The sequence below is a fragment of the Thamnophis elegans genome, chromosome 4 (genome assembly GCF_009769535.1).
Source record: "Thamnophis elegans isolate rThaEle1 chromosome 4, rThaEle1.pri, whole genome shotgun sequence".
NCBI lineage: Eukaryota > Metazoa > Chordata > Lepidosauria > Squamata > Colubridae > Thamnophis > Thamnophis elegans.
This window is the reverse complement of record NC_045544.1, coordinates 31509062-31535870: the sequence shown is the minus strand read 5'-3', so window position 1 is coordinate 31535870 and position 26809 is coordinate 31509062. Positions and strand designations below refer to the sequence as shown.

General features: G+C 35.1%; 1 protein-coding gene across 1 annotated transcript in view; it reads right to left on the bottom strand.

The window, feature by feature from the left end:
* The window catches only part of FIG4 (FIG4 phosphoinositide 5-phosphatase), a 90014-nt gene that overhangs the window by 11881 nt on the left and 51324 nt on the right, over nucleotides 1–26809 (bottom strand). The window contains exons 12-20 of the mRNA XM_032215332.1: nucleotides 25890–26006; nucleotides 15824–15869; nucleotides 15148–15296; nucleotides 13961–14127; nucleotides 12683–12821; nucleotides 8977–9035; nucleotides 7191–7338; nucleotides 6475–6558; nucleotides 1906–2104 (exon numbers count right to left, since the gene is read on the bottom strand). Coding sequence (XP_032071223.1) covers nucleotides 1906–2104; nucleotides 6475–6558; nucleotides 7191–7338; nucleotides 8977–9035; nucleotides 12683–12821; nucleotides 13961–14127; nucleotides 15148–15296; nucleotides 15824–15869; nucleotides 25890–26006 — 1108 coding nt within the window. The remainder of the gene's footprint in view (nucleotides 1–1905; nucleotides 2105–6474; nucleotides 6559–7190; nucleotides 7339–8976; nucleotides 9036–12682; nucleotides 12822–13960; nucleotides 14128–15147; nucleotides 15297–15823; nucleotides 15870–25889; nucleotides 26007–26809) is intronic.

Here is a 26809-nt window from a genome sequence, read left to right as displayed (position 1 = left end):
CTCAACTTAGAGCATTTCCAGTAATTAGCAATGTATCAAGACTAGTGACACAAAAGAACCTTGCAACCTTCTTTATAGTCTCAGAGTACTGGCCTCAGAGCAAAAGAATAAAATCCTCCTCTAGTTTATCTAGGCATCTACCTAGAAGCAAAGTAGAGATTTGGGGACAAAGTTTGGAGCGAAAGGAATTAAGAGGTGCAGCTCATTAACACTCATGTTGCCATCTAATTTCCCCAACTTCAGTAAGGCATAGCAATTCAGCTTTGGAGATACTATTATACTTCCTCTTCGAAAGCTCTTAGGGTAAAGAACTAAAAATGGGCCAACATTTCAGATAATTTTTGATGTTGTGAATTTGAAGGATCCCACAAATAATCTGTAATAATGAAGATTTTCCCATTAATTCCCAATTTATGCAACTATAGCCATGCAAAATCAAAGCAGGTAAAAGATCAGCAGTGAGAAATAGTCTATATGTGCATATTCAAATGCACACCTCCAAAGAGATCATACGGCTTTTCCAGATGAAGGGACTAAAATATTTAATATTCCATGGATATCAGAATATTATGTTACATATCCCACCAAACCTCTTCTTTGGCATCTAAAAGTGAGAATGAACTTTCAAATTTAAATGTATTCAAATTGATTTATAAATAAATAAAGTAAATAACATAACAAATATACTAAATGTAAATATTTAGACATTAGATGAAAACCATACTTGAGGGCAATCTGCTTAGTATAAGAGCATTATTTGGCCCTGACTTGTTCTCACTAACTACAATTTGAACATATTACAATTCTCCAAATGTGGGAATAACAGTATGAATTCCTGTTAATCTGATTAATACAAAATTAAAAACAAAAATGTTTGGACCTGGAGGCTAACAAGCAAGCAGTGCATCTGATGCAGCAGAGGTTACATGCACAGCTTGCAGCTTCCAAATACTCTTCAAAGGTAGTCCCGTGTACAGCACATTGTAGTAGTCCATGCAGGAGATGACCAGGGGATGAGTGACTGAGACAAGGGCTCCCAATCTAGGAAAGGCGTATAATTCAAGTTGTGCAAAGGCCCTCCTATTATGACTGCCATCTGCTCCTCAAGCACAAATCATGAGTACAGGAGGATTCCCAGCTTGTACACTAGGTCCATCTAGGGCAGAGCAAACCTGTCCAAGATCAGAGATGGTAAACCCCCAGATATATAGGAAATCCCCTCCCTCACCCACAGCCTCAACTATGGCTTGTAATCCCAATCTGGCCAGAAGTATACAATTCTTATTGCATATCATGTTTTGAAAGACAAGGCACATTTTGATCTTTGATTGTCCATACAGTTGTGCTCTGAACTTTTCCTTGTACAATCATAAATGTCTAAGTTGTGCTGAAACAAAATTGCCAAGATGCCTCATCTTATTGTGTTTACATATCTTCATTAACATCACCAGATATTGAAGCATTATAATGGTAGTGAATCAGTCTGCACAAGGGTATCATCTGGTTAAATTAGTATTCCTATTCGAAAATGTAGTATTAAGCTATATTTCTATGTTAAGCCAATATTCTATTAATCCATTTTTCACTCCTGACTGAATTACCTAGTTTAATTTAAAACACTAATACATATCAAGTACTTCACGGTATATTTTCTGCATGAAATCTAATCAGTTGCACAATCCCTTTTAAAATTGCTTTTTAAGTACTCCATCTGCTTTCTGAAGTCCCTCCTCAGTGTTTTTATTTTGGTTTTATCTTCTTGTGATTGCCTTTGTATTTTAATGGGGAAAAATGTCTCTAATGCAGAGAGAAAATCAGATGTGTAAGCCTTCGGTAGATATTGAATACAAAGCAAAATAGCAGATATAAAATCATGCCTGTCTTTGTGGCACCCCAATTGCTTACTTCTGTTATTTTGGTATTGTCTCCAGTATCTGATATTTTCACAGGTGTTGAACGCTGAGAGGTAGCGCCCTCGTCTTCTTTATCAGTTCCGGAATCATCTTCAGAACTGCTGGACACGGCCTCCTCGCTGGGTGGCGGAGGAGCACTAGCAGCCGTTTTACGTTGCAGTACTGTTTCTTCTCCTCGGTTGCTTTTGTTCCTGAGGAAGGACAGAATTGTAAATTCAAGAAACAGAAACAGAACAAAAGAATTCTTCTTCTTTTCCTTATGTTAATTGGTGCTAGGTTTTTCCCTCTTGATATTTCATCCGAGTCAAAGATGCACTTAACCTTTGATTAATATGCCAGAAGTCACACATTTAAAAATAATAGATGGACAAGAACTATTCCAAATTTTGACTTAATTTCATGTAAACTTCATTAAAATTCAGTAGTTAATGAACTGAAATTAACAGTAGCTTGTTTCTTAACTTGTCTTATGTTATGATTAACAACAAAACATGTTTCCAAGTTTATCAAATGTTAAATTTTAAAATTTAGAATCATGTTTTATCAATTCACCCAAGGATTGTTTTGCGGTGGGGGGCTGGGCGGGGAGTGGTGACTGTCATCCAGATTCTGCACACTTTTGACATGTAGAGGAGTAATAGGGGGATAGACACATTGGGGGATAGGAGTAAAAATATTCAATTTCTTCTTAAGGAAGTAGTATTTCCCTAACAACATCAATATGAGCCTGAGGATATCCTAAGTAGGAAAGACCTGTGATTTATGTTAATTGTTAAAGTAAACATAAATGGTGGCTGTGGGAAAACATTCATTTAAAATGGAGGTTCTGGTAAAGGAACATGTGAAGCCCTGGGACTGCTCTCAATTTCTCATCAATACTTTTTTTTACAATGAGAATATCGTTAATAAAATATCCAATTTGATCTAACAGTGTCGGCTGACGGGGCTCAGAAGACAGCCCTGTTTTGTGGAATATTTGCCCCTAAGAGATTAGAAAGGCCCAACCAGTGGTAAAATTCAATTTTTTTTTACTATCGATTCTGTGGGCATGGCTTGATGGGCGTGGCAGGGGAAGGATACTGCAAAATCTCCATTACCGCCCCACTTCTGGGAGAAGGATATTGCAAAATCTCCATTCCCACCCCCCTCTGGGGCCAACCAGAGGTGGTATTTGCCGAGCTACTCAAAATTTCTGCAAGTCAGAACTTGCTGAATTTTACCCCTGGCCCCAACCCTGCTGGCCTTTTGTAATGCTTTATAAACTTAGTTCTGTACTAGAACTAAGGGTTCTGAAAGTGTTGAGGGTTCCATTTCTTGACTATACTATCATTTCTACTATTATACTATTTATTAATTAATTATTTTGGCTGTTGTGTATATTTATTTTGGATGTCTGGGGATGATTTGGGTTTCCTCTTTCTTTGAACAGCATTTTCTGCAGAGCTTGTAGAAGTGGAAGAATAAGATAAAGAATACAAAGATAAAAAGGGCCAGAGGAGAAGGAAGGGAAAGATCAAAATCATCCTGCTTTGACTCTGGTTGGTTTAAGAGGTGGAAATGGGATATTCTTGCAAGTCTTTAAATTTATTTTAACACACTTTACAATAGTAAAATAGTTCTGTTTCCTGACCTGATTAACCTCAAAGAGCTGACAATGACATATAATGTTTGTATCTGAACTTTTTCAATGTCTTGCATTTCAATGTTTTTCTAGTAAATTGCTAAAATACTGATAGTTAGTAATATTCTAGGTTAAATAAATAAACCAGTCAAACTTGAAAAGTAGGGAGAAGAGACACCATTATGCCTGATATGCCTCCAGATTAAGAGATCTTGGAACACTGTAGCTGCAGTAAGATATTGCACAAAGTGCCCCTTCAACAGAAGCTTCATGGATTTTTCCATAAAATATCATACTATGCTTTCATTCTTTTCATTTGCTAGAATCCTTGATCCTCTGAGGCTAAATTCTGTTAGACTTTCTGTTCCAGCTACAACTACAGTTTGTTCTGCCTCAGGGCCATTTGGCTCTTCATGTCACCTATGGCTTTGACTACACATTTTAATCTGAGGTGCAAAAACATTAGGAAAGAAGTATCCAATCAAAATGGCTTTTAATGTTTAGAGTATCAAGTAAAACTCTACAAACAAAGGTAAAAGCAAAGGATGACTTTGTTAGCCGAACTGAGTCATTTGCCAACAGCCCAGCCTAGAAAACAGTACATTGCAAAGTAGTGAAGTGGTTAAAAGGCTCCAGATCAAGATCAGAACATTTTGACACTGGTATCGTTGAAAGAGTAATGATTTAAAGCCTCTGGACTATTTCAAGAGCAAAAAATGCAATTGATCTATTCTCTATGAGGCATGATATATTAAGAACAAAATATGACTTTAGGTTTTCAGTACAGATAGCCTTATTGATCGCTTGCATACAATTATAGTATTTACCTCCTTAAAGACATATAAGAATGTTGCTTTCAGCAAATTGATTCTAAGAGACTGAGGACAGAGATGAAGAAATGAAATTACCCTTATGTTCTTTTTTTAAAACGGGATCATTAAAAATAAAAACAAGAACAGAATGTAAAAATTTAAGAAAAAAATTCTTGGGGGTACTCAAATGAAGTAGTAGTTAGTCCTGATTCAATAGTTATAATATTAAAAGGCACATTACAAAATATTTGAGCAAAACTAGGATAATCAACAGAGTTTGAAGGTCTCTCAACACAGAAAACTCTGTACCTTCAGCTGTCACAAGACCATTAACTGATTGTTATCACTGCAATTTTTGAAGGTAGCGTTCTAGAACTGTTGTGAATTCTTAAGACTGCTTAAAGCACTATGGGAACAGATGGATATATGTTAAATCAGTGTTGCAACAGTAACTTTTAGTAGGGAAACCTATCTGTAGAAGTCATGCTTCTCAACGGCACCTATTAAGTGAAGGTAGCTCAAAAGATTTCTTTGCAAAAGGCAAAGATACGTGGAACTGGACTTTTCCTGCAATCCAGCATAGAGCCAAGAGGTATGCAGACTACATAAACTTATCTCAACCTACAGGCCTTCACATGTATTGAATTGTAATTACCAAAATTCCATTCCCAATTCAGGTTAAAGAATAAAAATTAAATCAAAATGGACACAATGTTCTTACTCATCTCGTTTCAGCTGAATCTGATAATAATAAATGAGTTATTTTATTAAAACATAACAGAACCAGTATCTCATAGCAACATTGGTAGCAAAATAAGATCTTAAATACACGGAACTAAAGAGAGAAATATTGTCTGCAGAGTAGATCAGCAAATAGGAGTATGTCATTAAAAATGCAGAAGACTGGAAAATAATCAGAAAAACCAGAGGTACAGTAACTGTGATTAATACTGTCAATTTATAATTACCTGAATAAGATTCTGCTTTTTTTTTTATTTTAGAAACTAAACATACTTTGATAAAAATATTTTATTTATTTTGTATGTGTGGAAGGTATTAAGTAGTAAGACTAGCATACATTTCTATTTTTTTCCCTGGGAAAAAAGATCTATTGCTTTAAAATGAGCGGATAACTTGCCGTTTGTGAGTTGTAAGCAACCAGAAAGCCTTCTGCAGCTTGCTAGCTGAATTATACTCTATAATAAAGGACGTTATCTATCCCACATTAAAAATTCCTGCAATGATACTGTAAATCTTTCTATATAATTCTTCCTTTACCAGCTGCTGCACTGCCAAGGTCTTTAGTCAGTAATTGTCTATCTTGAGGTGCGGGGATAAGCCTAGTTAAAGAAATAGGAATGACTTTTTGCTAAAATATAACCCAAATAACCTGGCTGATGAAGTATAAAAAAGAAAGAAGAAAATAAAAGAAGAGTGCTTATCTCATATTTGATTTGAATTCTGCCCCAATAACTGAAATGTCGCTAAACAAGCAACCTTGTAAGGTAGACACTAGATAGATCAGCAAAAACACTTATAACTTTAAATGTAAAGGAAGTAACAGTAGAAATACTAAAAATAAATTTCATGCATCAAATGGCAATAAAACATTGGAGTAGTTCTGTAATTGTTAGATTATTTTTGTTTTTTATTACCACATTAGAAGAGAGCATTTACTTGGGGTGAAGGGGGGATGTGAGGGGACAACATTGAATGCACTGCTACCTGGTACTCTGGCAGCTAGTTATACTACCATTAGTTGGTATTATCTTAGTTTGGTTTATGTAGGTGTCCAGCTACCAGAGGAGTCCAGAGGAAAAGGGAATAGCATAAATCTCTCTGACAGAAGCAGACAGATGCTGATCTCCTTTTGTGGGTTCTGCAGGCAGAAATATGGTTTACTGTAAATCTATTAAATACTTAAGATTTAGAAGCTGAAATTCAAACCCCAGCCTTGTGCATACATTTGCCTCTGTGCCTAATTTGCATATATCCTTTTGACATGAAAAATAGTCATTGGTCCAATTCACACTGCATTCTATCCATTAGCAGAGCAATAGCATATTAACGTGAAGATAGCTAAATAAATAAAGCAATATTATGCTTTTTACAGCAGTTCTTTCCTTACCCCAAAACAGATTTTGCAGTTTCATCTGGTTTACGTACAGTAAATGGGCTGGGATCAGTGGGAACATTCTTAGGCATAAAATCTCTGAAGAAATGTAAAGGAGAAAGAAAAATCAATAATCAAATGAAAAGCTATATTACTTTTCAGGAGTAATATTTTTTCTGGACAATAGAGTATTTCAGACATAATTGCCATAAAATGTGTGCGCACATATATACATATACTGTACATACAAACACACACACACATTCAAGTTAGGAAGTGATTTATTTGTATTACTGGTTGGACTATCCATTTCCAACATCACAATGACATTCCTCTTGTTAAATAATCAAAACCATGTCAAATTCACTTCTTGATAACTGATTCACACAGCCAAGTATCCTACACACTTATCAGCAAAATGCAAATATTTCAGAACATCTTATATTGGTGAATTCAGGCAAAACTAGGTTGGTTATAAATGCCTTATGATGGATACCAGACAGAACTAAATTTCTTTTGAAACTGGAAACACACAGTACAGAGTTTTATGGAATTTAGCACATTATTTATTGAATTAAAACAGAAACAGCATGTAATTTCTAACAATCCAGTGCTGCTTCTGTCTTACGGTATATTTTCTATTATATACTTTTTAAAGAAAATTGAATAAGAGTTTGGAGAAAAACAGGAAGTTCAAAATGCAGCATCAAATAAAAATGAAATAAACATACCGCATTGAATTTGTCATTGCCAAGCAAAAGATGTCATCAAAACTGCTGAGTTCATATGGTCGAAAAAAATCATTATGAATATCAACCTCATCATCAAACTTATGAAATCTCTTCACTATTAACTTCCTCTGGTTTTCAGCACATGTCACTAAAACAAGTAAATCATACTTCTAAGTCAAAAGGAAAAATACAGCTTGCATTAACTTGTGAGTTTGTGGATGCATTAAATCGAAATACTTAAATTTTGCTTTTTTTGTCATTTTATTAATACTTTTATTATTAGCATATTGAGGATTATGCACTTTCCATGTTAGAATATATGGCCTCTCTACTCCTCCTTTTTTTTAAAAATAATAGCAAATAAGTCCCTCTCCATGTTTCCCCAACCAATTTCCCCAGCCAACTAACGTCTGTTAATTACTTTAGATAAGTGACAATACATATATTACAAAAACAAATCAGATTTTTGGTCTGAAGGACCATCACAACACAGAATAGTGGTCTATAGCTAGCTAAATCCACCTAGAATCATAGGGTTAAAAGGGATCTTCAAGGTCTTTTAGTTCAACCCTCTGCCCAAAGCAGGAATCTTTATACCATTCCAGACAAATGGTTGCCCAAACTTCTTGAAAACCTCTAGTGATAGAGCACCCAAAACACCAGGAAGCAAATTGTTCCATTGATGAATCATTCTTAATGTCAGGAAATTCCTCCTTATTTCTCTTTGGTGAGCTTCCACCCATTGCTTCTTGTCCTAACTTTAGGTGCTATGATTGAAACCATCTTCTCTGTGACAGCTTCAAATATTGGAAGATCTCTCCCAGGTTTTTTCTTCGTTAGGCTTAACATACATAATTCCCTTACCTATTAATCATGTGATTTGGCCTCCAGACCCCTTATTATCTACCAATTTGATAAATGCCCCTTCAGCCCCCTCATTTAGCTCATTTATGAGGATTTTGAAGAACATTGAACCCTAGACAGAACCTTAAGGTACCCCACTGCATGCTTCCCCCCACATAGATGTAGTTCCATTGAGAACCGCATTCCAAGTGTGGCTGGAACTCGGAAATTTTGAACTTGTCCAAAGCAGGTAAGTATTATCTTACCAAATCCTTCCCTATTTTGACTTGCATTCCTGTTCTGTCTCCCACAGTGATGCTTTTGATAAGATGAACTATATTTCGTTTTTGCTTGAAGACAGATGCAAAGAAGAAATCTTGCACTTTCTTCCTACTGCCCATCATCTTATTATCATTGTCTTCCATTAGTTACGAATCATTTCCTCGATTTTTTTTTTTCTCCTTACATTTTCACAGAACCCTTTTTGTTATTTTTGGTGTTTGTTGCAAGTCTTAATTCATTATGACTGTCCTGGCAGACTCAGGCTATTTGCTAGTATTCTGTTTCAGTTACCTGCCCCTCTTTCAATTTTTTTGTAATTCTCCTTTTTGTCCCTGTTTACCAAATAGCTCTTCATGCAATCCATTAAAACAGGAGGAAGCCAAGCAAAATATCCCTCAAATCCCAAGTTTCCTTGGTTATATTAATGGATGAAGTTGAAAAATGAGGGAAACATAATATATTAAGATGGATAACTGAGATAATCAGAGTATTATATACTGCTAAATCCATATTTCATATATCTTCATAAAGGGATAAAAGCCTTATTAACAACATTGAAGCTTAATTCACCACTATGTTAGGGAATGATTTTATTATGCCCATTTTATGTTGTATATTATACAGATTATACAGTTTTAATTATTATACAAGTATAATTTACCTTCATCGAAAGGCAGTGGCAAATATTTTAAAACACCAGGAGTCCACCAAAAAGTATAGCTTTAAACAAAAAACAACAAACATAAAATGAGAAAAACATTTATTCATCCTTCACATATCTTATATTTGCAATTGCCTCTTGTCACATAATGCTTCTCCTCTACCCAAACCCTCACCCTATTCCTCATGGCCTATAGTTGCTAAGCCCACATATACTGTATGTATACACAATTACACATTTCGTATTATCCAAGCTTTCTTTTCCAATAGTCTTAATGTCGAATTTTAGATTATAAATTCTTTATGATATGATGCAGCAAATTAGAACCATTATAAAAATAAATGAGAAATTAGCTGTGAGGTTGAAGTTAAATAATTATCTAGCTTAATAACCATCTTTTACATATAATACATTCATTATTTCAGTCAAGACTGCATATCATTCTTAACAGAACAGCCCACTAAAGTAAAATACATAACATTCTTAAGAAATCATTCATATCCAGACCACTTTTTATTATAGGTAATTAGTCCTAAAGTAACAGAAATATACATCTTCCCCTTCCATTATAAAATGTGACATAGAACAATTACAATGTTGCTTGTTTATATTAAAAACTATATATTAACATTGATGATTGATTGATTTTTCAAAAAGTATTTGTAAAAGTTTAAACTATCTTACTTCTGAATAACAGAAATCGAGCACAGCACTACTCATATATTTAGCTTCTGACTGCTGCAGAACTGTACTGCTGCATAGTTCCTCCCAAGCATTAACTTAGCATTAATGAACTTGTCCCAACCTCCATCTCTTTCAGCTTTTGGCAGTTGTGAAATAGAGCCAATTGTTGAAGACACTCCTATGCTAGATTAGTTTGCTATACCTGGTATTAAAATCATATTAATCATTCACAGAACTTGAGGTTCAGAACGTGAGGTTATGTCATTCTCTTTCAAATGTCTTTTTTGCATCAGTATCTTACCTATTAATATGTCAACAAAGTGAAATCATACGTCTGGATATGATACTGTTGTCCTTTCCAATTGCCAACCTAATGCTCTTACCATGCACATTGAATCTCATGATTTAAAAAACTCATAATTTATCCAACTATGATAGTAAGTATGCTTTCTTACTCCATAGGTCTCATAACAGCTTCTTGGATGAGAAGTGAAATGTTTTCAAAAGAAAAAAAAACTTAACAAAGTCCAGTTCTCTTTTGAAAAAAAGCACCTTTGGGACTATTTGTATATATATATTAGGATGGAAAGGTGTCTTTAAAAGAGGGCGTACAAATAAGTTGCTGGGAAATATTCCAAGCCAATCAACTGTGTATTCTGAAAATGTAATAAAACTAACCAGACATTTTCTCTTGCTGTTTTAATGTTAATTGAATTGTTTGGATTGTTCAATCCAGTCACCTAGGATTAATTTTACTCCCCTAAATCCTGCAAAAAGTTTCATTTTCTCTGCTGGAAAATGGAAATGATCATACTGTAGAGTACCGTATCTGCAATATGTAATTTTTGTGAATAACCTTTTGAGCCCTTGTAAAGCAATATATTAGAAGCAAATATGTGTACCTGCTAACTTTGAAACTAGAAAGTATTTCCCACCAGTTTAAAAGCTTCATTGTCTTCTACTCTTGACAAATCCTTACACTGTTCCACTTCTGTATGTGTGTGTCATTTTGGCCATCAACCATGTTCTTGCTTTGTTTTTGTTCTCTGAGTGGCATTATGAAATCTCTGAAGGTGACTGAACATTTCTCTCCTCATATTGCTATGGATAATAATCTTATCCTTAGTCATAAAGAAGCCATTTTCTACAAAGACTGTACATTTTACAAACCAATATAATCAAAGAATAAGTTCTAGCTGCTTTCTCCATCATGGTCACTCTGACTGAACAAATTGAGATAAAGCTGTAATTCTGAATCATATCTCAAAGGCATCAACTAAACTGACAGTAAGGTCGCGAGTTTACAGTGTAAACTATCTTCATATTGTAACTATATCATGATAATACAACATATAGTAATATTGCTTTAGGTAGTGTCCAATGGGATACTTTTACATGCAGAACATAAATGCAATAACCCTTCCTCATGTTGTTCTACAATAACTAATATTGAAGTGCAGGCTGTAGTTGATCCTGGAAGCAGTAATAAGCATTTATGAGTGGTAGCTGTTCACTGTCATATCATCCACAAATTTACCTAGTTCTCTTAAAATTATATCTTATACTACCTGATGATGATTTTCTAATTTATTGTAATTTTCTATTCTACATTCTGAAGCTCACACTATTTTCTCTCTCTTTACAAATGTAACATATTATAAGAAGAGAGTTGGAAGAGACAATGGAGGTTTTCTAGTCCAACCCCCTGCTTAGGCAGGAAACCCTACACCACTTCAGACAAATGTTTATTCAACATTTTCTTAAAAACTTCCAGTGTTGGAGCATTCAAAACTTCTGGAGGCAAGTTGTTCCATTGATTAATTGTTCTAACTGTCAGGAAAGTTCTCCTTCGTTCTAAGCTGCTTCTCTCCTTGATTAGGTTTCACCCATTGCTTCTTGTCCTACCCTGAGGTGCTTTGGAGAATAGCTTTGTTTCCTCTTGTTTGTGGCAGCCCCTGAGATATTGGCACACTGCTACCATGTCTCCCCTAGTCATTTCAACAAGAAATGTTGAAATTCTTCCTCATAGTACAGCTGCTCAATACTCCTAATCATTTTGATTTAAGTATCTTCCAAGCCAATCAACTGTGTATTCTGAAAATGTAATAAAACTAACCAGACATTTTCTCTTGCTGTTTTAATATTAATTGGATTGTTTGGATTGTTCAATCCAGTCACCTAGGATTAATTTTACTCCCCTAAATGAAAAAAGTTTCATTTTTCCAATTCTAAAATATATATTTTGTCCTAGTGTACATTACATTAAACTTCTACTTCAATATAGCTTTTCATTTCAATCTTTATTTAATTTGGAGAACAATTTTGGAACTCTTGGTATTTCTTTTGTTTTTAGCACCCTGAATTAACTGCCACCAGCCATGCTGTTAAGTCCAGTTTATTTATAACATACTTGACATACTTTCGTTCTGAAAAAAGATCTTTGAGGGATCCCTTGCCAATTCCTTTCATTGTGATATCTGTCTACTGCTTGATAATTTAAACATTACTTATTTCAGTTATATAGATAGAAAGATATTGCTGACAGCAGTCAGGAAAATAACGCCTAATGCATTTGTTTGAGACAGATCAGGGCAGAATTGCATGCAGAGATTCCTTTGCCTTGCTAGGGGATGGAAAGAGCCTTGCATGCAATCTTTGTTTTTATATCACCTTTTAAGGTGGATTTTTATACAGCATCTCCATATCTGATGTTTTTATGTTTGTTGTGTTATTCTATTGTTGTATGCCACCCAGAGTCAATTTTGGGTGAAATGGTGACTATACAAATTTGATAACTAAATAAATAACTCTATGAATGGAAAAAGTTTTGAAAAAGTAAATTTTATTAATGGAAGTTTCTGCTTGCAATTCAAAACTCTTCCACAGGTTCCCGTTAGTAAAAGTGGCATACGCTCTTTCTCTTGAAGCTCCCTCCAACCCACTAAAATATAGGATGGAGGTAGGAGGAAATGGAATGGAACAATTTGATTTTCTGTACTTCGGGAATATTGAAATGAAATACCTTCGCCTTGTCTGGAGAAGATTCATTGTGTCCTTTTGATGCAAATAACAATCAGTAGGAAGTTCCCAGAGATGAGACTTTCCTTCTTCAGGCTGAAATACTCCTAGAAACAGGTTAATAGAATCTTGCCGGTCAGCATCTAAAAGATACAAGGAAAGGGATTTATTTTTTAAAAAATTTAAATTTTTAAAATTAAAATTATTATTTTTTTTAAAATATATGCTCACTCAAAATATATCATTAGTTTTACTGCCAGAAAGCTTAAAATTGGAATGGGAATAGACGATTAACATTATAGGAAACCTACAGCTGCAAACAGAATTGTTGTTTCAAATTATTTCTTAACATAGTTGCAAAAGTACACCAAAAGTCATAATTATATTCTTGCATATCTTCCTGCCTGCAGCCGCCAAATCACTATGGATAAGTCCACACATATCTCATGTCCCTCCTTACAAAGAGAACAGAATACAGTGGCAATTTGCATGCATTTATGCATATATCTGTTTTCTATAGCCTTTCCATATTTTTTTCTACTATGCCGTTCCATGATGCCTAACACAACAAGTTCCATTTTCCTTTCTCCTTAAAATCAATTTTATTTTATTTCAATCTCAGTTTAATTACAGATTTATCTTCTAGATAACTTATTCTCCAATTATTTCTTTCACATTAAACTTGGAAGCTAGGTTCTTCCTTGAATGCTTCCATATTATACTTTTTGGGAGTTTTCTCAATCTCTGCTCTATAAATGATCCCTTCATTAACTAATATATTTTTCTTTAGCAAAACAGGAATCGTGTGAAGAGTCAATTCAACAGCTCACAGTTTATGTGTAACAAATCTATTATCCATGATTTATCACATATATTTTATGTACACTGAGAGCTTATGCACCGAAGACAAATTCCTTGTGCTCCAATCACACCTGGTCAATAAGGAATTCTGTTCTATTCTATAACCTTGGCTATTATGTGTAAATCAATTTCCAATATAGCAGTACATGGAAAATTAAATTTGGATACACCATGAACATATTATACAATTGTACATATGTACAAGAACTTAATTTGAGAATACTTTTATTTTCATAAAACAAAATTTCTTGTGTATATACATATCCATGTTTTTATTTGATAAACCTCTTTTTAATCAGAACAATATTCTCAGTCAAACCTGATTGCTATTAATTATTATTAATTAGAAAAATTACCTCTAAAAGTGCCTCTTAAATGATATGGGGGGAAAAATCTTCAAACACAGAATTCAATTTGATACCTGAAAAAGCATTGCTATAGTATCTCGAAAGAGTTTGCATAATATCTTTAGAATGCTGGGTCCAGGGTGCTATTTTCCTGTAGGTTTTTACTCTATGAACCAGTTGAGAGCCACCATACTGGAGTGACAATGTATCCCCATGATCTTCATATAATTCTTCAAATAATCTAAATCAGGAAAAGCAACATAGTTTAGAATTGCATCTTAGTGGAACAGATGCAAATGGGAAACCATTAGCTATTTCTTGAGAAGGCAGAAATATATTGCCATGCGATAAATTTAGGGCTTTATCACTAACATAGATAATAGATAGAGTGCAAGTTAAAAACTTCCATTATATCCACACAATACAGATTTGAAACTATGACTCAAAGCAAAGCAAGGAAAATTGATATTGACCTCATATGGCCAGTAGCAAAGCTCCCACACAGACATTTGCTTTGTCTGTTGTTCCTGCTCGGCAATTATCAGCTAAAATAAAATGTTGAAAAGATGCATCTAGCTCGACTGAAATCCTTACTAAAAAGGACACGTTCATGGACATCGCTATAACACGAACTTTGTAAATGCACACGTTACTGTCTCATATCCCCTGCTCCATATGGGCAGCTGATCTTTGAATCTGTAAGCATCCCTCCTCCCAAAAAAGAAGCATAGAGGAGAGCAAACATTTAAAAGCCAAACATAAAAATATTCTTCTTAGATATTAAATTAGAGAATTTATTATTATTTATTATTTATTTCTCTACTAAAAAGAATAATAATCAACTGGCATTTTAATTTAATCTTTCTCATAACCAATATCCATTAGCATTTGTCATTCAACCCCCTAGGAACTGAAGAACCTCTCCAATTTCATAAGGCTTACTATAATTTTTACCAAAAAGGTTTGAGAAAGGTTAAATGCCAATTTAAAGTCAACTAGAACCATACAAAAGCTGCTTTAGAATTAATTAAATTGGAACAGCAAAAATGTTTCCGCAATAAATAAAAAAATCCATCTATCCATCCATGCTTTGGGGAATAGAAAAAGATTTTTCAGCTGTCAGATAAACGAATCCGTATTTCAATATGCTAAAATATTCAAGTTAATGTGAAATGAGGTGCAGAAATAGAGCTTTAGAAAAGAATTAGTAGTGTAAAACAAATGGCTGTATTTACTAAATCTTGCAAAAGCAAAGTCTTACCTAACGGCATCTGTGTCAAACAGAAGATTAGGTTTGTCAATCAATCCCAAGGAATAAAGTTGGTAGGCTAAAGCACATTTCCCAACCATAAATTGGGCTGTATTTGTACGATCCAAACAGTCCACACAATTGGTTCGAAGAACTCCTGTCTGAAAAATCATTTTCATAAATGCAGAATCTCTAATTAGCTCAAAACACATCAGTAAATGCCAAAGTCTCCTTCAGGGTAGGGGTTGTTTTTTTTTTATTTGCCCTCAATCCACAGAACATAATCTTCAAGGCTACACATTTGTCTATGAGCATCTGTTCATGGGAGGAAAGTTGTGCCTATGGATATGCTGGGCTTTCTTTTTCTGATCCAAGATTAATTATATTGGCTGTAACCAAGTAAGATTGTTCATACTATTTTTTCCAGATTTCCAAATTCCTTCACATTGAGCAGATAATCAAATATTTGTATTATGAGCTTCCTTGTTATGAGATGTGCTGTATTTCTACTTATAGTATAACATTTCTAAAATGCTTTTATGAACATAAAGTAGAAGCATCACTTTTATGTAAATTCACAATAATTCTCCAAAAGACTGCTTTCTCTAGTGATAAATATAGCTTGCCTATCTGAGAATATTGATCTATAGTATTTAATAACAATTTTTTAAAAGTTCATTTCATTTACCTGCAAACGGCCACTGGGAACTACATATCCTCCTAGTTCATTCCATCTGTAGTATAAAAATACAAGTGCTTTATAAGATACAGCTTTCTATATATAAAAATCTTGTTCAAACTTTAGAAAAATCTTAAGAAGGAATTCTTTTGAAAGAAGTATTCTCCTTGTACAGCAGAATAACTCTATGTCCACAGAGCAGAAAGAGACAAAATTTGGGGAAATTCTTTGGGAACTGGGATATTTAAGGGGCCAAGTTATCAGTGAACATATTCAAAATCTGAAAAAGTGGACTAAGTATGTGTTAAGGGATAATAATATGCACTTTTGGAAGACTTAAGACACATATTTTGCTTCTTATTCTTTAATCCCACCCACAAAATGGGCCAAAACATTTGCCCCACCCTCTTCACAGGGCTCTCTAGGCTCCCATGTCTATCATATCATGGACATCAGATTTTCTCTGTAAAAATTTTGAGAATTCATTCACTCAAATGACCCTGTCCCGTTTGTATTGGAGGCACTTTCTACGGTGCTTTCAGGTCAAAAGGATTAGCTGATGACATCACCATTGACCAAGGGACATTCCTTCATGACCCTGTCAAGGAGCTGGAGTGAGTAACGGGAGCTCACTCCGCCATGCAATAGCACTCAGGTCTGGAACATGGACTTGGTAACCTAGTGTCCTTAACCACATGAACCACTGTACTCCTACTCACGATATGATCTTGTGAATTGTTGACATTTTGGGGAACAGTATTTTACTGTATGCAAATAGATATCCAGGGAAATGTTTAAATGCTAAAGAAATTAATGTAAGTTAATTATATGTCAAAACTCTGATAACTAACTAGGAAAAATTATGGTAGTCCTGTGTGAGATAGGATGGGGAGGCGAAAGGAGTCGGTAAAAAGAATACTTTTGAGAAATTGGAAATGTGACATTATTTTAAATATTAAGGAGTGGCTTTAGGAAATAAGGAATTTATCAGTCTGAAAAAGGCATTGTTTTCTACTAATCAAAGGGTGACATAATACATTCTTTGTTGACATAGATTTCATATTTTACAATATCATTTTGTACCTAATTATTCTATTCTATTATATTTTTATGAACCAATAAATAACTATAAGTTTGATGTATAAAGTAGAATTCCTTTCTTTCTTTTTTGTCTACTTTATTTTGTTAAAATTCATTTTTCATTTTTGGATGTTTTTGGTTTAATTTTATTATTGCTGAATATCTTAGTGCTCTTATTATATGTTATAATTAAAATAATACTTAAAAACTTTTAACTGTAGTTCCTTATTCAATCCAGCAACAATGTTATAGCAATAGCAATAGCAATAGCAGTAGACTTATATACCGCTTCATAGGGCTTTCAGCCCTCTCTAAGCAGTTTACAGAGAGTCAGCATATTGCCCCCAACAATCCGGGTCCTCATTTTACCCACCTCGGAAGGATGGAAGGCTGAGTCAACCCTGAGCCGGTGAGATTTGAACCGCTGAACTGCTGATCTAGCAGTAGCGTGCAGTGCTGCATTTAACCACTGCGCCACCTCGGCTCTTGTTATGATTTACTTAACATTCTTCTCTGGCCTAATAGACTATGCTAGATTCTAACTTTCAAAATATATGAAGGTTCATGAATATTCTACAATTCTATTTAAAATACTGGGCTGCCGGAAAACCAACAATTATTAGCTAATATGTTGCACAATTAAGAAAATATTAAAACCATAATAAAGACAGATTTAATATAAACAATGATTGGGCATAGAGTGTAGAAGCATTTTTTATAACTACACATCATCCATAAACCCAGTACAAGAGGATAGTCTTCAACTCTTTCTGAAATGATATGGGCGGGGATATTAATCTGAATAGTATTCCGTAGAGTTGGGGCAACAAACCATAGAAAAACCCTTTCCAGGACCTGGTCCTTCTCCTGAACTCTTGGAAAAGGAATCACAGGCATATCATTTCATGTAGAACATAAAAGGATAGGAATTTTGAAAGATTGATTCTATTATTTAAAAAAAAATATTTTTTTGCAAACTCCAAGAGCTGAGACTTCTTATCACACTTCCATAGGGAAAACACTTTTTGCATAGTTACTGGGAAATGGCATTAACATATAGATGATGCAGTAAGTTTTGCAGGGAATAGAAAGCTTAAACCTTAAGATAAATTGTTCCTAAGAGCATCTCATAATACATCCCTTAATAAATGAAGTGACTGTTAATATTAAATAATATGCTTTAATATTAATAACTTACTGTTGAATAATGCATGAAGATATATTAACTGTATTAAGGAATTATATGCAATTGATCAATAACTGTGTAACATTCCCAAATTAATTCATGAATTGTAATGAAGAATCAATAGTCCTTTTGATAAATTTGATAAAATAAACTAAAGATTTTATTTTGTTTTAAAGATTCCTACAATGTCTGCTGCATATAAAATGAACAATGTATACTATTCTGAACCAATTAAAAAAAGACATGACCAAAAGCATACTAGTGTTCAGGCCCAAAACACTGTATTCTATAATATCTTCTCCAGTCTAGTGTCATCTAAATGTATTTGGATTTCATCTCTTTTAATTGCTATTCAACTAGGAAAAAAGGTACGTACTCTACATATGTTTAATTAAATGAATAGGTTTCTATCACTTAAGAGTAGGGCAAGTAAACATTTCATATAAAATCCTGCATTAAAATTTGGCTCTAAAATTGATTCCGAAATGAGATTGCTATGATCTGGCTGACCCCACCATCCTGCTGGTGTTTCAATGGGCCTTGAAAACCTGCTTCTTCACCCAGGCCTTTGATGAGAGTTGACTGAAACTCCCTTTGGACTGTATGGATGAATAGCTAAAGCTATTCTCCAAAGCACGTGAGGGCAGGACAAGAAGCAATGGATGGAAACTAATCAAGGAGAGAAGCAACTTAAAACTAAGAAGACATTTCCTGACAATTAGAACAATTAATCAGTTGCCTCCAGAAGTTGTGAATGCTCCAATTTGGAAGTTTATAAGAAGAGATTGGACAACCATTTGTCTGAAATGGCATAGGGTTTCCTGCCTGAGCAGGGGGTTGAGCTAGAAGACCTCAAGGTCCCTTCCAACTCTGCATTCTATTCTATTCATTTGCAACTACCCAGAGTTGTTTGAGTTACGCAATATATAAATAATAATAATAATAATAATAATAATAATAATAATAATACTCCGCCGTTGCCGGTCCCAAGCCCGGATGAGAAAGGAGGAGGGTTGGGGTCAGGTTGGCATCTGGTCCCGTAAAAAAAACAACCACCAACCCATACAATATGGTGAAAAAAAACAAATAAGAATTCCATACCGCATCGGTCATCGCGCGGGTTAACAAGGGCCGCGGCGGATGTTGGGGTCCCTGGACATCCGTCGACAAGTGGGCTACAAGTGGACCAGCCAACAAAACGACAAAAATATAGTGCAGATGAAAACCGTGCCATAATGGCCTGTTACTACAACTCAGAGCCAGAAAAAAGAGGCTATTTAAAGCGAATGTATGAATTATGGAAAGAACAATATCCAGATTCAAATGTTAGTGAACAACGACTAGCAGATCAAAGGCGATTTATTATACGGAATAAAGTGTTTAGTGAAGTTGAACATGAGGAAATTCAGGCAAATTGCAAAACCCAAAAACAATATCACAAGCGGAAATAACTGATATTCAAGACACAACTAAAGACATTATAGTAGAACTCCCAGAAGAAGCTCTCGGGGAGGAAATAACATCACCACCACTAGAACCAGTTATTACTGAACCAACTGATGAACTAACTCAAAAACAAAAAGAATTGAAGGATAAGATCATGGAGCATTTTCTGCTTAATGAGGAAAGGCAATGTTTGCCATCACTAAAAACTGTGCCTAAGAAAATTTTGGCCCCTATCATGAAAATGGTTAATGCAGTGTTTTCAACAATTGAATCGGGATCCATCTTGGAAACGAACCAGTTAATGTACAGTGCTGCTGTAATAGTCACCAATGAACTAAGCATTAAAATCAAAGTACCTAGTCACACAACGGAAAAAGGATCAAAGCCAAAGTGGAAAATCCTATTAGAACAAAAAGTCAAAAAATTAAGAGCAAATGCTAGCAACTTAAAGAACATGCATGAGCAATGGCTTAAAAACAGCAAAATCATAGATCGGCTAATCAGAATATATAGATTGGATACAAGAAACATCAATAAAGCTGTAGAGATTGTAAAACAGCAGATAACAGCAACAGCTAGAAAAATTGAAAGATATGAGGCACGAATCATCCAATATAAACAAAATCAGCAATTTCTATCAGACCAACGGCGTTTTTATCAGAGTCTTAATGTGAATGGTGACACCAAAAGTAAAAAACCAGAAAAGCAGGCCACAGTTGAATTCTGGAAAGAATTGTGGGAAAATGCAAAGGACTACAATAAGGAAGCAAAGTGGATACATGACTTTGAGAAAAGCATTGGCAACAAACAAATGCAAGTATTAGAAATAACAACTGAGATGGTCAAAAATCGAGTAAAAAAGGTAAAGAATTGGACATCACCTGGAAAGGACCAATTACATGGTTTCTGGCTCAAATATCTGACCAGTTTACATGCAATATTGGCCAGGCAACTGAATGAAATTTTACAAAAGGGCCAAATTGATGAATGGTTGACAACTGGAAAAACATACTTGATTCAGAAAGATGCAACTAAAGGAACAACACCTGAAAACTACAGACCAATAACGTGCTTGCCAACAACCTTCAAATTACTCACAGGCATTATTGCAGATAACATGATGGATTATTTGAAAACAAACAACATCTTGCCAGTAGAGCAAAAAGGCAACAAAAGAAGGAGCAGGGGCACAAAAGATCAACTCCTAATTGATAAAATGATATTAGAAAATTGTAAGAACAGAAAAACGAACTTGAATATGGTCTGGATTGATTACAAAAAGGCATTTGACTCACTGCCATATAGTTGGATCATAAAATGCTTAAAAACAACTGGCATTAGCAAAAATATTACATCCTTTACTGAAAAGATGATGAAACAATGGAGAACTGAGTTGGCAGTAAGGAATGAGAACTACAGAATGGTTAATATCAAGCGAGGAATTTTCCAGGGTGATTCACTTTCACCTCTTCTCTTCATCATCGCGATGATCCCACTATCAGTAATCTTTTAAAAAAATGAAATTAGGCTACCAAACAGCCAAAGAAACTGAAAAAAAATTGCATTTATTATATATGGATGATTTGAAACTCTATGGAAAGTCAGAAATAGAAATCCAATCACTGACAAACACAGTCCGAGTATTCAGCACTGATATTTCAATGCAGTTTGGCATGGAAAAATGCACCACTGTATCCATAAAAAGGGGCAAAATCACTACATCTGAGAGAATTGAAATGCCCCACGGCCAACTAATTAAATGCAATGAAAATGAAGCCTACAAATACTTAGGCATTCTGCAGTTGGATAACATCAAGCATGGAGAAGTAAAAACTATTGTCAGGGGAGAGTACACCAACAGAGTTAGGAAAATTTTGAAATCTAAATTGAATGGTGGAAATACAATCAAGGCCATAAATACCTGGGCAATACCAGTTATAAGATACACAGCTGGTATAGTTAACTGGACACAAGCTGATTTGGACAGTTTGGACCGAAAAACCAGGAAACTAATGACAATGCACTACAGTTTACATCCACGTGGTGACACTGATAGACTTTACCTGCCCCGAAAATCAGGTGGCAGAGGATTATTACAAGTGAAGCAAATAGTTGAAGAAGAAAAACATGCACTGGCTGATTATTTAAAAGAAAGTCAAGAACATCTATTAATCGAAGTAAAGAACAAAAATCTATTGAAGGTCCAACAGACGAAACAAGAATACAGAAAAGATGTGATAAAATCAAGAATGGAGAGTTGGCAGAACAAAGCATTGCATGGCCAATTTCTGGAAAAAATAAAAGATAAAGTGGACAGTGAAAAAACTTGGTTATGGTTAACAGCAGGTACATTAAAGAAAGAAACAGAGTCACTAATCCTGGCTGCGCAAGAACAAGCTATCCACACAAATGCCATTAAGGCCAAAATCGAAAAATCCTATGATGATGCCAAATGCAGACTTTGCAAAGAAGCTGATGAAACTGTTGATCACATACTCAGCTGCTGTAAAAAAACTGCGCAGACTGATTATAAATTGCGGCACAATTCAGTAGCGCAAATGATCCATTGGAATTTGTGCAAAAATTATAATATTAAAACAGCAACAAACTGGTGGGAACATCAGCCTGAAAAAGTCACCGAAAATCAGATGGTCAAGATCTTGTGGGATTTTCGCATACAAACGGACAAAATACTGGCGCATAATACACCAGACATCACACTGGTTGAGAAAAATAAGGTTACAATCATAGACATTGCAATACCAGGTGATAGCAGGGTCGATGAGAAGGAATATGAAAAAACCACGAAATACCAGGACTTAAAAATCAAAATTCAACGATTATGGCACAAACCAGCAGTGGTAATTCCAGTGGGAATCGGCACACTGGGTGCTATTCCAAAAGCACTGGAATTACATTTAAAACAGTTAAAAATTGACAAAATCACCCTCAGTCAAATGCAAAAAGCCGCATTGCTTGGATCTGCACGCATATTACGAAAATACGTTACGATGTCCTAGGCCCCTGGGTGGGGCCCGACTAGTAATCAATGCCAAATCCGGCGAAACAACTAGCCGCTGTGATACAATTGTATAATAATAACAATAACAATAACAACAACTGGAAAAAGTCACAAAATACTGCGACCTGGCCATCGAAACTACTTGATTATGGATGAAACATGCAACAGTGATATCCATTGTCATCATGGCACTTGGTACCATATCTGAGAATTTTATAAGATACATCAACAAATTGCAGCTTCCTGCAATAACACCAGCGAAACTGCAAAAAAATGAGCTACTCAGAACATCATATATTTTAAGAAGGTACTTGGTTGATACCTAGGACCCTGGCAGCAACCCGTATCAACCATTAGCACCAGTCATTGGTATTTGTAATGCATTTTTGAATATTCAGTTGACTGAATTTCATGTTTAATGAATAAAGTATAATAATAATATCATCACTACTGTTTGTCATTGCACTGATTCCTCTGTCAACAATACTGAGCAAATCAGGCCATGGCTTTCAAACATCAAAAACATTTGCTAAACTATGTCACCTGCCTTACATGGACTATCTGAAGCTGTATGGAAAAACATCATCTGAAATAGAATCGCTCAACGTTGTTCATAAAAACAGCCAAGCTATTGCAATGAAGTTTGAACTGGAAAAATGTGCCACCCTCATTATCAACTGAGGAAAAACAGTGTAAACTGAGTGAATCAAGATCCTCTATAAAAATATCATCAAGAGTCTGGATGAAGAAGGTCACTATATATACCTAGACATTCTTCAGACTGAAAACAAGAATAAAACTGAAGTCAAAAATAAGGTTAGAAGTCACAAGAGTGAAAAAGATCTCAAAGTCCAAATTCTCTGGAGGAAATACCATCAAGGCAATTAACAACAAGGCAATCCCAGTCATTAGATACACAGCTGAAATAGTGAACTCGATTCAAGTAGAACTAAAAGCCCTGGATAGGAAGATTAGACAAATAATGACAATGAATCATGTCCATCATCCATCCAGTGATGTTGGCAGACTCTACTTCCTAAGGAAAATCAGGGGGTGAGGAATGTTGCAAGTACACCAGATGGTTAAAGAAGGAAAAAGGGCATTAGAAGAAGATCTGAAGAATAGTGTTCATACAACATTGGAAGGGTGGGAAGATCCTCACAGAAGAAACGATAATAACAAAAATTTTAGAATGTGCAGAAATGAATACACTAACATTTGAAATTAAAGAAAATGAAGACACTGAATATTTCGAGGTATGGGATCTGTTCTATCAATGGTTAAATAAGAGAAACAGGATTTAGAATTTCGAAAATTACAAGAGAAAGATTAATTTTATTATTAGGGTTGTTTACTGTAACTTATTAATTTTGATTAGTATTAACAATTAATATGTATTAATATTATGAGGGAAGAGCACTGTTATTATGAGATTACTATTAGAGAATATTATGATGATGATGATGATAAATATTACTCAAAAGAATTGTAATCAGACAATACACTGTTTATATGAATTTTGAACATGTTCTTTTTATTTATATTAATAATTAAAAAAAATAGAAGATCTGAAGTTGCACTGAAGCTAATACAGTATATCACAAACACTTACTAAGTACTGGAGTGTGGTGAAATGTAATCCAGAGTGCCAGGAGGAAAGCAATACATTCTAAACGACGAATAAGTTTATGTGGAAAAAGAGAGTCCTTCCTAGTTCTCAGAGTGTATGTTTAATGATGCACGAGGTCTGCTTTAGGTTGGCAAGATTTCTATCTAGAGGTGAGGAATAATAAAGAAAACTGCTCAGAAGAACCTCAACGTATCTTTCTTAGTTTTTGGAGCTGGAAATTGAGAGACCAAACTGGCCTACAAGAAAGATAAAGAATAGAAAAAAGACATGGCAAATCAAAGTATTACATGCCACAACATTAAAAAAAAATAAAAGCAGGCAAAGCAGATAACAACAGTCTTTGTAATCTTGGCTAAGATGGCTAAGGGCAAGAAAATTGAAGAAAAAGGCAGAGGGGCTAATTATGGCTGCACAAGAACAAATGCATACAAAGCCAGAATTGAGAAGACAGCCACAGACAGTAAAAGCCACCTCCGCAAGGAAGTTGAAGAAACAGTGCACCATCTAGTTAGCTGCTGCAAGATTACAAAGACTGACTACAAACAACAGCATGACAAAGTAGCAACAATGCTGTATTGGAATATCTGCAAGAAATACCATTTGCCTACAAGCAAAAACTGGGGCCAGGGGGAGGGGGGACAATTGAATAAAGAAAGTAATAAAAATGAAGAAACTAAAGTACTTTTCAGAATTCAAACCAGTGGTGGGTTCAGGATGCCCTTCCCACCGGTATGGTTGGAATGGGCCTGCTGTCATCCACAAGGACGCGCGCAGCATGCGCATGTGTCGTACCTCCCAGCAACACCTCCGCAAGCCTACGTGACGCGCCAGCTGCTCGGCGGAGCATCGCGCAGACGCTGTACGTGCCATGCACATGTGTGGAAGTGCAGAGGCTTTAAAGGACAGGTAAGGAGCTCAGGCGGGACGGTGGGCCCTCCAGAGCACCGTACCGGAACGGTACCCAGTGCTCCGGGCAGGCTCAGGTACACCCGTACCAGGGCGTACCGCCTGCAACCCACCAGTGATTCAAACACATAAGCACCTACTGCCTAAAACCCTAGACTTAACAATTGTTGATAAGAAAGACAAACAAGTTGGGATAGTGGATGTTGCAAAACCTGGTGTCAGCAGAAGAGAAGAGAAACAACTTGTGAAAAATACAAAGTTCTGCAAACAGAAGTAAAATGGCTAAAGCAAAAGAAAGCAAAAATGGGACAAATAGTAATAGGCAGATGCAATTTCAAGACGTCATTTAAATACCATTGGCATTGACAAAACCACCATCAGTCAATTGCAAACAGAAGTTTTACTTGAAAAAGCTTACACCCAGTGAAAATGCCTTTAACACCATCAAACAACAATACCGACGTATCCCAGGTCTTTGGGAAGGATTCGCTAGGTGGATAAAAATGCCAAATTGCACCATAATGATAATAATTTCAACTATGCATCAATATATTGATATGTCTTATTTTTTATGTCAGGTTATACACTATTTTGAGATTTACTCACCATTGCATACAACCCTGGAATATGATGAATAAAGTTATAAGTCTTCTCTAATTGGTATGAAAACACATGAACCATAATTTTGTATTTGAGGCACATCTTGATATTAATGTACTATTAGTGTACTAAACAATAGAGATTTTTAGAAATGTATTTACAGAGCAATTACAAATGATATCTAGCACTCTGGCCTAATACATACTTTTCATCTGGTCGCAAAACATTGCAGAAGGAATCAGGTCGATTTACAAAGAAGCCAGTTTTCTTCACGACGTTTTCAGCAATCACATTCAATCGATCAAGGACATTGCACAGTTTGCTAAGTGGGAATAAAAATAAAACATACTTTTTTCCCCTCTTTTGTTGAAAGTATCATTGGTGAATCAAAAGTAAAGAACTTTCAAAATGCAAGAATAACTTTGGTTTCATTGTCTGATTTAAATGAAAATGCAGAAGTCCACCTACAGTCCTATCATACATGAAACGAAATGTGGTAAAACTAAATGTCAGTGACACTGGTCTGAAAAAAGTTGGAAGAGGTTAAAAACCACCAGGATCCCTTTAAATAAAACTGATGCAGTTTTATAGATTTCTATGTTTGGTTCCTGATCTCATAAGTTTTTAAAAGGCTTTTAATCTGCTTCTTTTTTCAGATCCTTTATAAAGCACTAAATGGGTAAACAAGTCAATGCAGTTATGAACACAGTGTGCATCCATTGTAAAAAAAGGCCAATACCATATTATCAATAATAAAAAACAGTATTGAAAACAGAGGTGCCAATATCACAATGCCCTTACATAAATCACTGATGTGACTGCAACACTGGAACACTGTGTACAATTCTAGATATGGTGGAGCTAGAGAAGATACACAGGAAGGCTACTAAGATGATTGAAGGACTGGAGAGCTTCCCTATGAGGAAAGATTTTGACATTTGGGGCTTTGATGAGATGAATGAGAAGGGACACAATTGAGAAGTACAAAACTGTGCCTGGTATGGATAAAATGGCTAAAGACAAGCTATTTTTTCCTTCTCAAAATATTGAATCCAGACTTCATCCAATGAAATTGAATCCCCCAAAAAGCATAGACGAACGAAATAATTTTTTGCACAATGCGTA